Here is a 16,419-nt window from a genome sequence, read left to right as displayed (position 1 = left end):
AAACTGACACCAGATCAGTTTTACATCCATTCATGTGTCTCAGTCTGAACACTACATCTGGTTGTCTTAACATTTCTTCAAAAATATGTAGAAATTTAGAAAATATTTATAAAATTACAAAAGTATGTGTTTTTGAAAGAAAAATCTCACGTAAAACCAATAAGAATTACAAAACATCTTAAGTATATAAATGAAAAACATCAAAAATATAGAAAACTTCAAGTGGTTTACAAATAGTCTGTAATTATGAGTTTTATTTTCAAAGCTTCTTTTCTTGTCCACTGTGTCAAATCTGCATCTTAAAAATCTGTTAAAATAAATGTAGTAGAGCGAAAAGGTGCATAAAATGGAAATACTGGAGCTGGTTTTATTACGTGAAGCTGAAAAACAGCTTTAAGGAAACAAAGACAAACACTGTGATTTTACTGCTATTATAAAGATTTTCTGACATTGTGAGTCAATAATAATAATAGTAGTACATTTTATTTATAGAGCAAAGAAAACTATAATACAATATAATGGGAACCAAATGTCTGAAATCAAAAACCTCATTAAAAGTTTAGCCACATTTTAAACTGTTTGAGCATCACGTCACAGATGGATTTAAATCAGTGGATTTTAATCAACAGTCGGAGAAATCTGTCTTAGAGGAGCATGATTTCATTTATCAGATGGAATAAGTTAAGATTTGTTTTGGTGCTGCTGCTCTTTTAGCATCACTGCCACCACAATAAATCATAATAATTCCTTCATTTTCAGTGTGTAGGTGGTGATTGTTGTCGAAAGTCTTTATGTTTGGAAACCAACATGAGGACAGAAAGTAAAAAAAAAACTTAATAAATGCAGACATATGTTCCTTAAATATCCTTTAAAAATTAAGTTACGTTCAGTCAAATCAACTTTTTAAAGTGCAAAATCCCAGGTTTTCCTTTAAATACGCCTCAGTCTGTAATGTTCAATGTTGTTACAGTAATTGAGTTTACTGAGAAGTCGTCATGTCTTGAAGGTGTTGCTCAGGTGTAGCATGTAACATGTTCAGATGTAACATGTTCAGGTGTAACATGTAACATGTTCAGGTGTAACGTAACATGTTCAGGTGTAGCATTTATCATGTTCAGGTGTAGCATTTATCATGTTCAGGTGTAGCATGTAACATGTTCAGGTGTAGCATTTATCATGTTCAGGTGTAGCATGTAACATGTTCAGGTGTAACATGTAAAATGTTCAGGTGTAACATGTAACATGTTCAGGTGTAGCATTTATCATGTTCAGGTGTAGCATTTATCATGTTCAGGTGTAGCATTTATCATGTTCAGGTGTAGCATTTATCATGTTCAGGTGTAGCATTTATCATGTTCAGGTGTAGCATGTAACATGTTCAGGTGTAGCATGTAAAATGTTCAGGTGTAGCATTTATCATGTTCAGGTGTAGCATTTATCATGTTCAGGTGTAGCATTTATCATGTTCAGATGTAACATGTAACATGTTCAGGTGTAACATGTAAAATGTTCAGGTGTAACATGTAACATGTTCAGGTGTAACATGTAACATGTTCAGGTGTAGCATTTATCATGTTCAGGTGTAGCATTTATCATGTTCAGGTGTAGCATGTAACATGTTCAGGTGTAGCATGTAAAATGTTCAGGTGTAGCATTTATCATGTTCAGGTGTAGCATGTAACATGTTCAGGTGTAACATGTAAAATGTTCAGGTGTAACATGTAACATGTTCAGGTGTAGCATTTATCATGTTCAGGTGTAGCATTTATCATGTTCCAGGGTGTAGCATTTATCATGTTCAGGTGTAGCATGTAACATGTTCAGGTGTAGCATGTAAAATGTTCAGGTGTAGCATTTATCATGTTCAGGTGTAGCATGTAACATGTTCAGGTGTAACATGTAAAATGTTCAGGTGTAACATGTAACATGTTCAGGTGTAGCATTTATCATGTTCAGGTGTAGCATTTATCATGTTCAGGTGTAGCATTTATCATGTTCAGGTGTAGCATTTATCATGTTCAGGTGTAGCATGTAACATGTTCAGGTGTAGCATGTAAAATGTTCAGGTGTAGCATTTATCATGTTCAGGTGTAGCATTTATCATGTTCAGGTGTAGCATTTATCATGTTCAGGTGTAGCATTTATCATGTTCAGGTGTAGCATGTAACATGTTCAGGTTTAGCATGTATCATGTTCAGGTGTAGCATGTAACATGTTCAGGTGTAGCATGTATCATGTTCAGGTGTAGCATGTAACATCTTCAGGTGTAGCATGTATCATGTTCAGGTGTAGCATGTAACATCTTCAGGTGTAGCATGTAAAATGTTCAGGTGTAGCATTTATCATGTTCAGGTGTGGCATTTATCATGTTCAGGTGTAGCATTTATCATGTTCAGGTGTAGCATTTATCATGTTCAGGTGTAGCATTTATCATGTTCAGGTGTAGCATTTATCATGTTCAGGGTGTGTAGCATTTATCATGTTCAGGTGTAGCATTTATCATGTTCAGGTGTAGCATTTATCATGTTCAGGTGTAGCATTTATCATGTTCAGGTGTAGCATTTATCATGTTCAGGTGTAGCATTTATCATGTTCAGGTGTAGCATTTATCATGTTCAGGTGTAGCATTTATCATGTTCAGGTGTAGCATTTATCATGTTCAGGTGTAGCATTTATCATGTTCAGGTGTGGCATTTATCATGTTCAGGTGTTCAGGTGTAATCTAGACAGGTATCCAGTAGAATCCGTGACCACTGGCTGACAGAACAGAGGGGCGTGTTGTGCTTAGTCACAGACTTTCCTCTGCTCTCTGAAGACATTTTAACTCCCTTTATGCAACAGTGAAGTCCAAGTCATGTGTCCAAAGCCTCACCAGATTTCAGTCCAATCTCAGAGTGATTAGCGAGGCTTTTCTTGCTATCCTTAGCGTCCATGCATGTGATTAGCAGGTAGGCCGCTGCTGCTGGAGGCTCAGGAGGTTTCTCTGCAGCTGCTCTCTGTGAGTTTACAGCTCCGAGCGTTGGGAATATTTTATGTAGTTTTTGAAACTGTCTGGATCATGATTGTGGATCAGGTGAGTAACCCTCTGAATGTATACATAGAATTATACTGTACATTTAACCTGACCACATGGAAATGTGGTTTCACTTGCAGAAAATCAAATTAAACTTCATGTTAGAATTTGCTGGCTGGTTTGTTGCAGACAAATGATGCACGAAACAACGTTGGACTGGTTTAACTCCACAATTAAACAATTAATCGACTGAAATCATGATTTTAAACAATGCAGTAAGTGAACCACGAAGGTCCTTACATTATGCAATGAGTCAGAGGTTTTACAGGTTGCTGTCATCCTCTTTCTCACAGTCATGGTTTGCAGAATCTCATGTATTATTTCTCCATCATGTTTTAAAATTATCGGACAGAAGCAAGACTTTAAAAAATTAGAGTGCAAATCAAATCTTAAATCTGTCTGAAATATGACAGATATTTTGCTGATGTTGTTCAGTCCTGGTGGACTCCTGCAGGCCGTTCTGCAGGATGCAACTTTTATTTTCCTTGTTGAAACTGTTTTGGAAGCCTCTGAGATCCTCTTTATCCCAGATCACAGATGTTAGCTTGTCCTGCTGAATTCAGAAATCCTTTATTTTAATCCAGTGAGTAGAAACAGGCTCTGCGTTTGTTTAGCAGCAGCTAATTTGCAGAATAATTATTCTTTTAAATCTGTGCTTTCTGCAAACTCTACAGTAGACAACACAACACTACAGTACAATGAGCTACATACACGTATTTATCTTAAAATGACCGTTTATTACCTGCCTTAACCGCCTAGTGTTCACACTGATGATGTGGCACCTGTAATGTTTGCATCCTGCAACAGAGCAGCTCTAAAACTACACTGTTCTGGTAGTTTTTTCTGATTTCATGCTTTGTCTTATTACTGAGTTTATAAAACATGTTGACAATGTCAGAATTCAGTGTCAGAAATTCAGTAATGTGCTTTACTCCTGTAGGCCGTGTATGATATGATTGATCCTAAAACATATTTTATAAAGAATGTATTCAAGACTCTCATATAAATTCACTGAAATAGAATTTACCTTCCTAATCCTGGATTATAAGCACAGAATCACCTTTTCTACTCAACTTGTATTGAAGACAATGGAAAGCCTTTGCAGGCTATAAATGATTACAGGTTGGTTAAAGACTTGGCAGCGTGACATGTCAGAGTATTTACAGCGATAAATGACTCTTTGCTCTGCCAGGATGTTGAGCTGCAGGAACACTGGCTGTTTTCCTTACAACGCTGCTAATACAAGAACAAGGACAACAGCCAAACCTGCCCTTTATAGGTGTCAGTCAAGCTTAGCCCATTTTACCCTTTCCAGAATGTGCAGCGTTTTTATTTGCATTTCATAGTGGGCTTGGATCCCTCTCCATCAGGCAACAATGAGGTATGTTTACCTCCAGTATTGTCCTGGTAAGAATGCATTGTGCTTATTGCAGAGGTTTCTAAGTAATCCGTGTGTTTTAATTGCAGGAGAAGCCGCCTGAGGATGTATTTTCGTCAGTGACAATCGCTGAGGTAATGTCCACTTCCACTGCTAACACAGGCTTAAGCTTGTTATTTAAAGTCACTTGCAGGATTTATTTGTGGCTGTATCCTCGTTATCCCTGCCTTCATTTACTCTTTGATCTTCAGCTGCATGTTTGCACGTCACGGCAGCGTCTTGTCAGTCCCACTGTCTGAATAAATCCTTTCTGAGTTTGGTTCAGCTGCACTAACCACAGTAAACCCCTGCTGTACATGCAGGTAAAGGTGTTTTCTGTATCCAGTAATCGTCTCCAGAGTTACCATCTGCTCAGATCTGCAGCCCTCCAGGTTGGTGGGTGTCCACTAAATCTTCAACTATATGAGCTTCTTGGAACAGTGCAGAAACAGTTTAAAAAAGAAACCAGTAAATCCAGTCGCTTTTGCATATTTAGACACAAGTTAAATGTAGAAGGGCCTTAGCCTGCAGACTAATAGCTGTCTGTGTACAGATTGTCTTTTTCAGACAAGCCTTATGTCAGCGCTCATCAGCCATGTTTTGGTTCTAATTTAGACTTAAGTCCTTCAGAGAAGAGCTGAGGAACCACGCTCTGTTACGAAGCGGTGCTAAAATAGGAACAAACTGGGGGCTGATGGTGTTCCTGCAGGCAGTCAGAGGATAAAACGGAAAGAAACTAAGAGCTCTGCCATGTCTGTTTCTTTTGCTTTTACCTCCAACTGGGGCCACATAAAATCACGTTCTGATTTGATTGTGATATGAGTCAGTTTTAGACAGAATAGTATTTTTTTCAGATTTCTTTTGCCATGAAGCAAACATGAAAATGTTGATGTGAGTTTTGCTGCAGTCTGAAATACAGAATCCTGCAGAATGTGATTTTAGGAATCTCTTCCAGACCACACAGTTTAAATTATACTACTGTGACACATTTTCATTAATCAGAACAATTGCCGTTCCTTTATTCTGGATATTTCTTTAAGTCTTTCTTTATTTGGATGGACAGTGCATATTAATGAACGCACAATCTCAGAAATTTACACAAGGCTACAGTAAATATGCAGATTTAGCACAAGGCTAATTTTCATCCGTTGTCCTAAACATAAAAGAAAAACATACAGAGTTACAGACGTATGAAAACAATACAGTAAAGCCCCTATGCTATTGGGGCTATTTTGGTATTGGATATAAATATATTTGATCTAGAAACAGGCATTTTCAGAAATTAAGTTGCTGAAATTAACTGAATATTTCCTGAACTAATATATGTGTCTATTTCAGAGGAAGACATGAAAATAAAATGAACACATAAAGAAAACTGTGGTACAGCTTTCTATCATGTCTATCACAAAGATGGTGATAATTTAATAATAACCATAAAGTGATATTATTTTAGTAAAGTGCTTTCTAGGCAGAGCCTGTCTTAAAGTGCTGATAGTTAAAGTGCCTGATTTTAAAGTGTTTGATTTTCACTTTGCCTTAGTGAAATATTAAAAACATATAAAGATTATTTTGCTTTGTAACCTTCTGAACCCTTTTAAATCCACTAGTGTGTTTGAAAGACGTGTAATGTTTTAAAAATCACCAAAATGACATAATTTATTAGCCAGATATTCATGGCTGTATCATCTCTAAAGTTCTCTTCCATTCTTTTAGTCAGATACACGACTTAAAAAAGGAGAATTTGAGCCATTAAATTTTTTTATTTATTGAGATACAGATGTCAGTCCGTGAGTTGCTTTACCCTCTGAATCTTTCAGAATTTTTTCATTAAAAGTCCCCCAAATAATGTTATTTATTAGCCAGAATCAGTAAAAACAAAAAGAATAAACAAATTTTCAGCTTTCATCCTGTAAGTCCTGGTCTGTGACATGTTGTTCCATCAGGAAAATTAACCAAATCTGAGCTTACAATCATTATATTTATCAAAATCATTCTATTACACATTAGAAATTAACCACCTGCACTTTTTAGATTCCCATGTTTCTTTTTTCCTTGTTTTAATCCTTCTGAGTCCTACTGACAGATGATATCTCTGACTTCTTGCTCCTTCCTCATGATGTTCTGGTTCCACAGAGCTGCAGGACTTTAAAATGAACCATGCTGTGTTTCTTCTCTGTTTCAGTGTGCGGTTGGTGGGAATCATGCTCTCTGCAGGACCTTCTTCTAGGCAGCTCAGGAGAATCCAGGTGTCTGTCTGAAGCTCACCTGAGACTGCAGCTTCGCCAACATGTCTACCCCTGGACGCAGCTTCCAGTGCTTCAGCGCCGTCGGAGGCGACTCCCACCGGTCCTCCGCCCCCTACAAGCACCAGTCCCCCCGGCTGCCCAGGATCCCTCAGCATGGGCTGGTGGCCCACCATGAACCAGAGTGCTACGTGTGCTCTGAGTGCAGACAGGCAGCAGACTCTCAGTACTACCACACAGCCTACCACCACCACAACCACCACCAGCCCCACCGCTGCAACCTCGGGGGGCCCAGCCGGCCAGAGGACCCCCCTCTGGACCACCACAGGTACAACAAGAGGGTGGTGCTGGTGAAGAACAGCGACCCCTCTTTCAGGAAGACCATCGTGCTGCACCACAGGAGTCTACGCAGCTTTGGGCTGTTTTTAGAGGAGGTCTCTGAGCTGATGCAGTACCACATCAGGAAGCTGTACACCGTGGAGGGCCGCAAGGTGAGCTCAACACACCTGGACACGACACCTTTAATGTCCTCTGTTAGGTCAGGGGCTCTTATTCTGTTCATTTGTTCAACAATCTACTATTTCCGGGTGCTCAGATAGCTCAACGTGTGGGCGACCCATAAATGGGCTACAGTCCCATGAACAGGGACTATAGTCCCATGAACAGGGATTATAGTCCCATGAACAGGGATTATAGTCCCATAAACAGGTACTATAGTCCCATAAACAGGTACTATAGTCCCATAAACAGGGATTATAGTCCCATAAACAGGGATTATAGTCCCATAAACAGGTACTATAGTCCCATAAACAGGGATTATAGTCCCATAAACAGGGATTATAGTCCCATAAACAGGGATTATAGTCCCATAAACAGGTACTATAGTCCCATAAACAGGGATTATAGTCCCATAAACAGGGATTATAGTCCCATAAACAGGTACTATAGTCCCATAAACAGGGATTATAGTCCCATAAACAGGTACTATAGTCCCATAAACAGGGATTATAGTCCCATAAACAGGGGTTATAGTCCCATAAACAGGTACTATAGTCCCATAAACAGGGATTATAGTCCCATAAACAGGGATTATAGTCCCATAAACAGGTACTATAGTCCCATAAACAAGTACTATAGTCCCATAAACAGGTACTATAGTCCCATAAACAGGGATTATAGTCCCATAAACAGGGATTATAGTCCCATAAACAGGTACTATAGTCCCATAAACAGGTACTATAGTCCCATAAACAGGGATTATAGTCCCATAAACAGGGATTATAGTCCCATAAACAGGTACTATAGTCCCATAAACAGGTACTATAGTCCCATAAACAGGGATTATAGTCCCATAAACAGGGATTATAGTCCCATAAACAGGGGTTATAGTCCCATAAACAGGGATTATAGTCCCATAAACAGGTACTATAGTCCCATAAACAGGTACTATAGTCCCATAAACAGGGATTATAGTCCCATGAACAGGGGTTATAGTCCCATAAACAGGTACTATAGTCCCATAAACAGGTACTATAGTCCCATAAACAGGGATTATAGTCCCATAAACAGGGATTATAGTCCCATAAACAGGGGTTATAGTCCCATAAACAGGAGTTATAGTCCCATAAACAGGGATTATAGTCCCATAAACAGGGATTATAGTCCCATAAACAGGGGTTATAGTCCCATAAACAGGGGTTATAGTCCCATAAACAGGTACTATAGTACCATGAACAGGGATTATAGTCCCATGAACAGGGATTATAGTCCCAAAAACAGGAGTTATAGTCCCATAAACAGGTACTATAGTCCCATGAACAGGGATTATAGTACCATGAACAGGGATTATAGTCCCAAAAACAGGGATTATAGTCCCATAAACAGGGGTTATGGTCCCATAAACAGGGATTATAGTCCCATAAACAGGTACTATAGTCCCATAAACAGGTACTATAGTCCCATAAACAGGTACTATAGTCCCATAAACAGGGATTATAGTCCCATAAACAGGGATTATAGTCCTATAAACAGGGATTATAGTCCCATAAACAGGGATTATAGTCCCATAAACAGGTACTATAGTCCCATAAACAGGGATTATAGTCCCATAAACAGGGATTATAGTCCTATAAACAGGGATTATAGTCCCATAAACAGGGATTATAGTCCCATAAACAGGTACTATAGTCCCATAAACAGGGGTTATAGTCCCATAAACAGGTACTATAGTCCCATAAACAGGGGTTATAGTCCCATAAACAGGTACTATAGTCCCATAAACAGAGGTTATAGTCCCATAAACAGGAGTTATAGTCCCATAAACAGGGGTTATAGTCCCATAAACAGGAGTTATAGTCCCATAAACAGGGGTTATAGTCCCATAAACAGGTACTATAGTCCCATAAACAGGGATTATAGTCCCATAAACAGGTACTATAGTCCCATAAACAGGGATTATAGTCCCATAAACAGGTACTATAGTCCCATAAACAGGGATTATAGTCCCATAAACAGGGATTATAGTCCCATAAACAGGTACTATAGTCCCATAAACAGGTACTATAGTCCCATAAACAGGTACTATAGTCCCATAAACAGGTGCTATAGTCCCATAAACAGGGATTATAGTCCCATAAACAGGGATTATAGTCCCATAAACAGGGATTATAGTCCCATAAACAGGGATTATAGTCCCATAAACAGGGATTATAGTCCCATAAACAGGGGTTATGGTCCCCGACGCTGCTGCCTGGGTTTGATTCCAGCTCGTGGCTCTTTGCTGCAGGTCCTTCCCCATTCATCACCCTACTCTCCTGTCTGCCTCTCCACTAACCTGTCTAATAAAACCAACAAAAGACCAAAAAACTAACTTAAAAAAACCCCAAAGGAATCTACTATTTTCAAGTTAACGCCTGTTCTGAGCAGGTCGGTTTGTGTTGTTCCACTGCTGCTGAGAGTGAAAGAGAGGCCTCTAGTGACAGCTCTAAACTCAGCCGGTCACATACACACCTTTAAATTCAAGCCATGTCCGGATGGATTAGAGCTGCAACCAGTAATTCAATTAAATGACTCTCCAGCTATTCTGGTAATCCATTTATCATTTTGAATATTTTTTCAAACAAAAACCGTCTCATTCTGTGATTGCAGTTGGTTTAATATGAATATTTCTGTTTCTTTCTGACAGTAAACTAGATATACAATCTGTAAACAGTTAAACACAAATTTTTATTCATGTTTAATTGTTTCTTTAACACCGTTCAGAAGCAGAGATGAGATGACCTGCTGTAATAAGATAACTGTAGATAAGATATAAGTCTGGTTTTACTGTAGTTTGCTATAATCCAGTCAGGTGGATATAAACACTTGGAGGTTGTGCTCAGGGACTGAAACGGGGATATTCCCTCACATACATTCAGATAGAGGATCTCTCTCCTGAACACATTAATCTTGGTCGAATCAGAGCTATTTTTGAGGAGAAGCAGGTCAAACTCTGCTGCTTTGATGCTGGAGGAGTCTCAGAAATGTGTCTTCCACAGCGGTAATTAATTATCTTCACCTGGGCTTCGTGTGCCCACAGATGAAGCCATTCATCTGCCGTTACTGAAATCCAAAAGCTGCACCGTCATCAGAACTGGCTGCACATGAGCGAAACAAAATCAACAAAACAGTCAATATTTCAGGCGGCAGCTTTTCACAGCATTTTAAAAGTGTTGGGAGAAACTGGAGCTGCAGGGTGTTTAGTTTTATACTGTACCACTGCTTTAATGAAAGTATACAATCAAATTACACACACACAGGCTTAAAGATGTTTAAAGATGAATTACTGCCACTAACGGGTTCCTTATTTAACTTTAACAGTGCTATATGAAATAAATCTGTGTGGATATTAAAGAGAATCAGTAAAATCCTGAATAGATGATTCAAATCTGAACATTTGGAGCAAAAAACTGAGGAGGATTCTGTTTTGTATCAGATCACTACTTTATACTGTCTGACTGTAAAAAACATCCTGTGAAAATCTGGCAGCACAAAACCAGATCAAACACAGTAAATATCTATAAAGTAGTGGTATTTAGTGTAGTAGTGGTATAAAGGACTTATCTTGTCTTATTTATAGCAGATTTAAATACAGTTTAAATACAGTTAAGCAGCATAATTTTATAGGCAGACCTGTAAAAGAACAAATAGAGATTTTTGATGTGGACATTATGTACAGTTTTAAAAAATCTTTATAATATACAAACAGTTAAGAGAATGATTTTCTATTTTCCAATCCTTAATATACATAATTTTTCTTTCAAATAATGGCAAATCTCTGTAAAATAATATTTTGCTGCTTTAAATACAGAAACATGTAGTGCTTTAAGGATTTAATGCTCAAAGATTGTAAAAGAGTAAATTACTTTTTATAAAAATACATGTGTTCAATGTGGACATCATTTAAAGTTTGAGCCTGTTTTTCCTTTTAGATATCTGTAATTTAACTAAACAGGGAAAATCTGTGAAATAACAGTAAACATTTTTAAGATTCACAGTTAAATGATTGATTCCTTTACAGAATGTATATTTAGTACAGCTGCTTGTGTCGGGACAGTGAACACAGATTATGTATAGAGGCTAATCAGCTGATTGATGTCCCTTATTATTATTATTATTATTATTATTATTATTATTATTATTATTATTATTATTATTATTATTATTATTATTATTATTAGTTCTGTGACATATCCACAGAGCAGGACTTGGTGTCTCAGCTGCAGTTTAATCTTCAGGAGTTGGAGGTAAAACTAAATACACTGTGATCATGTAACAGAATACCCAGAGCAGTGTGTTTGCTGGTTGGTTGCCTCCTTCACACTGGTCTACCTGGTTTTACTGGTGATCAACTCAGCACTGCACTGATGTTCCATCATCTGCTGAAGTTTCCCAGAGATCATCCATGATTAGGATTCTTATCTCATCACGGTTCGACTCACAGTCTTCTTCACAGGGATTTAAAACCCGTCTTTGTGCTCAGGAGAAACTGTTCTGACCCCGGTAAGGAGAATTAACCCTCAGACATTTATCCAGAGGTTTTTATTATGTTGTTTATTAAGAAAATATGTTTCTTAATATCTGCCCACTGACATTGATTCTCTAACTGCACAGAAAAGTTCTGATCTTCACTCTCCCTGTTTGCAGGATCATTAGTTTATTTCTGTTCCATGTATTCGTGCTGAACAGGGTAAAAAGGCGTTTATTTTCTCTGCACCTTTTGCATGAAATATGTTGCAGAAAAATTGGAAACTAATCGAGTTTATGTCATTGGGTGCTTTTAAATCCAAACTCTTGAGGTCGACTCAACAACATGCACTTGTTTTTAATAACTTGTTTGTAAATTTAATCTTTTTGTTTTTTGCTAGTGCTTTAACTGTATTCTAACTGTAATTTTATAACCATACTTTGTATTTACTGCTGCCTATCTTGGCCAGGACTCCCTTACAAAAGAGGTTCTTAATCTCAGTGGGATTTCTCTTGGTTAAATAAAGGTTAATAATAAATATTAATGTTCAATACAAGGACAGCAGCAGCTCACTGACTTCTAAAATGTTTTAAAACTTGGCTACTTGCAATTGGAAAAAACTTAAATACGCACTTTACTGTAATAAATAACTGTAAAAATACAGCTAGATTGCAACAGCAGTGTTCTGTTTTTCCAAATACAGTTAAGAATTGTAAAATCTGAAGCTTTTGGAGCCAAAAACAAGTTAACAGCAGGCTGCTGTAAAAACGGATGATGAGACCTAATTAAAATGCTTTCACACAAAAGTTCACTAAGCTGCTGAGGCTTTATTAACTTTACACCGAGACATATAGACCATTTTTATAACTTTTTTATTTTTTATGTTACGGTAAAGAAGTTTCTTTGGTTTCTAAAATACATTTAATAGACTGCAATCTCTCAAACATAGCTGCCTTTCAATAATATTAGCTGTAATTTAACAAAACTGGGAGCATACATTTGGGTCATAAATATTAGAGACAGTTATTTATGGTCTGCACTTCATAGACTATACATTTTAACAGAATAAAACAAACTACAGTTGTAGTTAATATTGATCCCAAACATTAAGATAGATTTACACTACTGTTCAAAAGTTTGGGGTCATTTAGAAATGTCCTTATTTGTGAAAGGAAAGCAGTTTATTCCATGAAATGAATGATAAATCCAGTGTAGACATTGTTAATGTGGTAAATGACTATTGTAGCTGGAAACAGCTGATTTTTAATGGAATATCTCCATAGGAGTACAGAGGAACATTTCCAGCAACCATCACTCCTGTGTTCTAATGCTACATTGTGTTAGCTAATGGTGCTGAAAGGCTCATTGATGATTAGAAAACCCTTGTGCAGTTATGTTAACACATGGATAAAAGTGGGAGTTTTCATGGAGAACATGAAATTGTCTGGGTGACCCCAAACTTTAGAACAGTGGTGTATAAATACAGTGTATTATAGGAAGATCTGGTCTCAGCATTTAACAGTAAACCTAATATTCCACAGTAATCAATAACAGTTAACTGTTTAAGTAAAGTTACAGTAAATCCCCAGTGACTGCTGCTGCCAGTGTTTTACTGTAATTTACCAGAATCATTCATGTGGGGAAGCAGGGTATACTGTATATCTGCATATGGAGCAGAAGGCAGCAGAAGATGAACCAGTTGGACAGTTGGAGGTAGAACTTCTGTTGCTTTGTTTTAATAACTATCTGTGCCTGCTTTACTAAATCATTTGAATATTTGGGGAGGGACTTGTCACCACGGAAACCCAGAAAACAAAAGAGAAGCATCAGACTTGCAGTGAAAGAGTCATATTTCAACCCACACTGTGATATTTCCCTAAACTGAACCAAACAGACTGAAGCTGGTCTCCTGGGTGAAGCTCCTGCTGCAGATTCATGTCCTGCTGAGCACTTTGTGGTTCTTCCAAAACCTTTTGTCTTTTCTCCGGTTCTCCAAAGGCACAACAGGCTTTTTTTCCTCTGTGAAGCTGGTTAACCAGCAACCCTACCCCCCAAACGTCACACCGCTCTGAGCCGAACTCTCATTCACATGTTGAACGGAGTCTAGTTCCTCCCCGACAGGTGCAGCTGTGACGTCTGAGGAAATGCTTTTAGTCTGAAAGAGTCCAGATCAGGAGGTGGACGTTGACCAGGAGACCAGAGTTTGACCTTAGTTTATACTCACTCTTTGGTTCAGTATAGGAAAGTTTCTGTTAAAATTAGTGGTGGGACGCAATAAAAAAAATTAATTAATTACAGGCTTTGTAATTAATTAATCACAATTAATTGCAGTTTTGTCAAATAGCAATATTTGACACAATAAGTGAAGTTTTTCAGTTCAAATTAAACTGTGGTTGACAGTTGAATCAATGAATAGACATATATGTGTTTATAATTTAAATTTTATTTTAAAAAAGGAAAATGGGACATATAGAAAAAAGTGGTTTTGATGACTTAAAGCCTGAATTTAGTTGTTTTTTCCACTGTATGACACATAAAATCAGCATAAGTAGTTCAAGGAGCTTCAGAAAGTTGAAAATCCAGAGATTCATTCTGTTTCCATCTTTTCTGGGTTTGATAAATGGTGGAATTTTTATGGTTCTTTTTATAGGAATATTAATTTTTATTTATGTCATTTTTTATAAACAAAAAGTTTATAATGAAGTTGTTAAAAGAGATATTTTTGTTGTTTAGGTTCTTCCTCCTCCAAGGAGGCAGAGCCTCGATGGAGTAAAAACTTAAACCACAAAAATGTTTCATTTCTATTTATCTGCATTTTTCATCTGTCTGCTACATTCACAGATTACTGCAAATCTAAGTGCAATTATAGCGATTTTATTCAACATTTTAAGACTTTCTGTAAACTCAAGCACTGTCTAGAAAAGTGGTCTATTATGGGATGGCTACACCGTTAGCCGTTAGCATGACTCGTAGCTAACGTTAGCTCTGGTGCTAACAGCAACATGTTTTACATTGAGGTGATACCGTCGGCTTGAAGTGACGCAGTGATCAGAAAACTCTTTGTTGTACAATTTGCACACAACCAGGCTTTTATCCAAGCTGCCATCAGGAAGATTTTTAAAAGGAAACTTTCTGTCCAACAAGCTCAATCTCATCTTCCTTCACTGTTCACCAGAGCCTGACTTCACTCAGTGCGTCCTGTGCTTCTTCTTCATGGCTACAAACAGACTTTAGGTTCATTACCGCCACCTACTGGGCTGGAGTGTTCATCAGAGTTACTGGTGTGCCAGAAATGAGGGAACTGAGGAGGGCGTAATTAATTGCGTTATTATTTTAACGCGTTATTTTTGCTGTGATTAATTAAGCGAAATTAACGCGTTAAAGTCCCAGCTCTAGTTAAAATACGAGCCTTTTACGACATGTTTGAAGCTTCTCCTCCATTTTCTGATTAACCAGGCTGAAGAGCTAGGATTTAGTAAAATAAATAAAATACGTTTTAAAGATCTGTGGATTCTAAAAGAAAAAAAATACATTTATTTGTGATGCTTCAGTGCTAAGCTTCCATCAGGCAAACCTTTTTTAACTTCTCCTTGTCCATCTTCTTTACACCTGTCTTAATAAACAGATGTAGAGAGTTCCTTTTCGTTAGAAGTTAATAATACGTCACAAACAAATTTAATTCAGGAGATAATCTGCTTCTGTCAGTACTTTATATACAGGTTGGATGTACATGATTTTTGGGAGACAGGGCTGTACACCAGTGCTACAGGAGAAAAGAAAAACATTGGTGACAACTGTAATTGTTTTGGATCAAAAGCAGAAGTCTCTCCAGTCCTGAAAATGCTCAGAATTGTACCTGCTCATGAGAGTAATAAATTGTTCAGTAACCAGACGTGGTTCTGTTCCAGGTGGACAGCGTTCAGAGCCTCCTGCACTGTCCCAGTGTTCTGGTCTGTGTCGGACGGGAACCTTCTCATCCTTCCATCACAGAAAACTTTAGGAAAACATCTGACATCAAACTTCCAAAGCTGAAGTCTCGTTCCTCAGGCTACACTGAAGGACACGAAGGTAGAATTGTTTAGCTTTTTGTGGTGATTTTAGATGTTTTTTTGTGGAACAGAGCAGCTGAACACATTCACAGGATTTATAAAATCTATCAGCTGCTGATCCATAACCAGAACTACTGAGGAACCAAACACGGACCAGTTAGCTACTGGTTCTAGATGGTCCAGAACTACTGAGGAACCACACACAGACCAGTTAGCTGCTGGATCTAGAAGATCTAGATGTTGGTTGTAAAGTTTAATCCACTTTTAGTTCATCAGTTTGGACGAAATGCTTCTTAAACTTCAGGTAGTTTGGAGTCGACTGGTTCTGTCTGAGCTCAGTTTGTGTCTTTTGTTTGTGTGACTTTGTGTTACTGTTGATTGTTGTTTTAAGTAATTTTGTTTGTCTTTGCTCCTGTTTTGTGTTTGTTTAGTTTTGTATCCATTTGTGTTCATGTTCCATCTCTTTTAGGCAGTTCTGACCTCCTTCTAGTGGTTTGTGTGCTATTTTTTGTGTTTTTTTCTGTGTCTCTTTGTCACTGCTTTTTGTGTCCTGGTGTTTGTTCCGAGTGATTCTGTGTGTCTTTGTTTCATCAGTTTGACTCCCAGTAAACAGTAGTCAGAAATAATGGATT

General features: G+C 37.7%; 1 protein-coding gene across 2 annotated transcripts in view; it reads left to right on the top strand.

Annotated features, from left to right (window-relative positions):
* The first annotated feature begins 2,862 nt into the window (after positions 1 to 2,862).
* rp1l1b (rp1 like 1b) overlaps positions 2,863 to 16,419 on the top strand; it is a 29,431-nt gene continuing 15,874 nt past the window's right edge. For both annotated transcript variants that reach the window (XR_008603446.1, XM_055015755.1), the window contains exons 1-4: positions 2,863 to 3,073; positions 4,541 to 4,585; positions 6,673 to 7,224; positions 15,647 to 15,806. Coding sequence is in view for 1 of the 2 variants with exons in the window: in XM_055015755.1 (XP_054871730.1) it covers positions 6,778 to 7,224; positions 15,647 to 15,806 (607 nt within the window). In the remaining variant the exon portion in view is untranslated. The remainder of the gene's footprint in view (positions 3,074 to 4,540; positions 4,586 to 6,672; positions 7,225 to 15,646; positions 15,807 to 16,419) is intronic.

Source organism: Amphiprion ocellaris, chromosome 12 (assembly GCF_022539595.1).
Source record: "Amphiprion ocellaris isolate individual 3 ecotype Okinawa chromosome 12, ASM2253959v1, whole genome shotgun sequence".
In the NCBI taxonomy this organism is placed as follows: domain Eukaryota; kingdom Metazoa; phylum Chordata; class Actinopteri; family Pomacentridae; genus Amphiprion; species Amphiprion ocellaris.
Note: the sequence above shows the minus strand (reverse complement) of the source record. Positions and strands in the feature narration are given on the sequence as shown.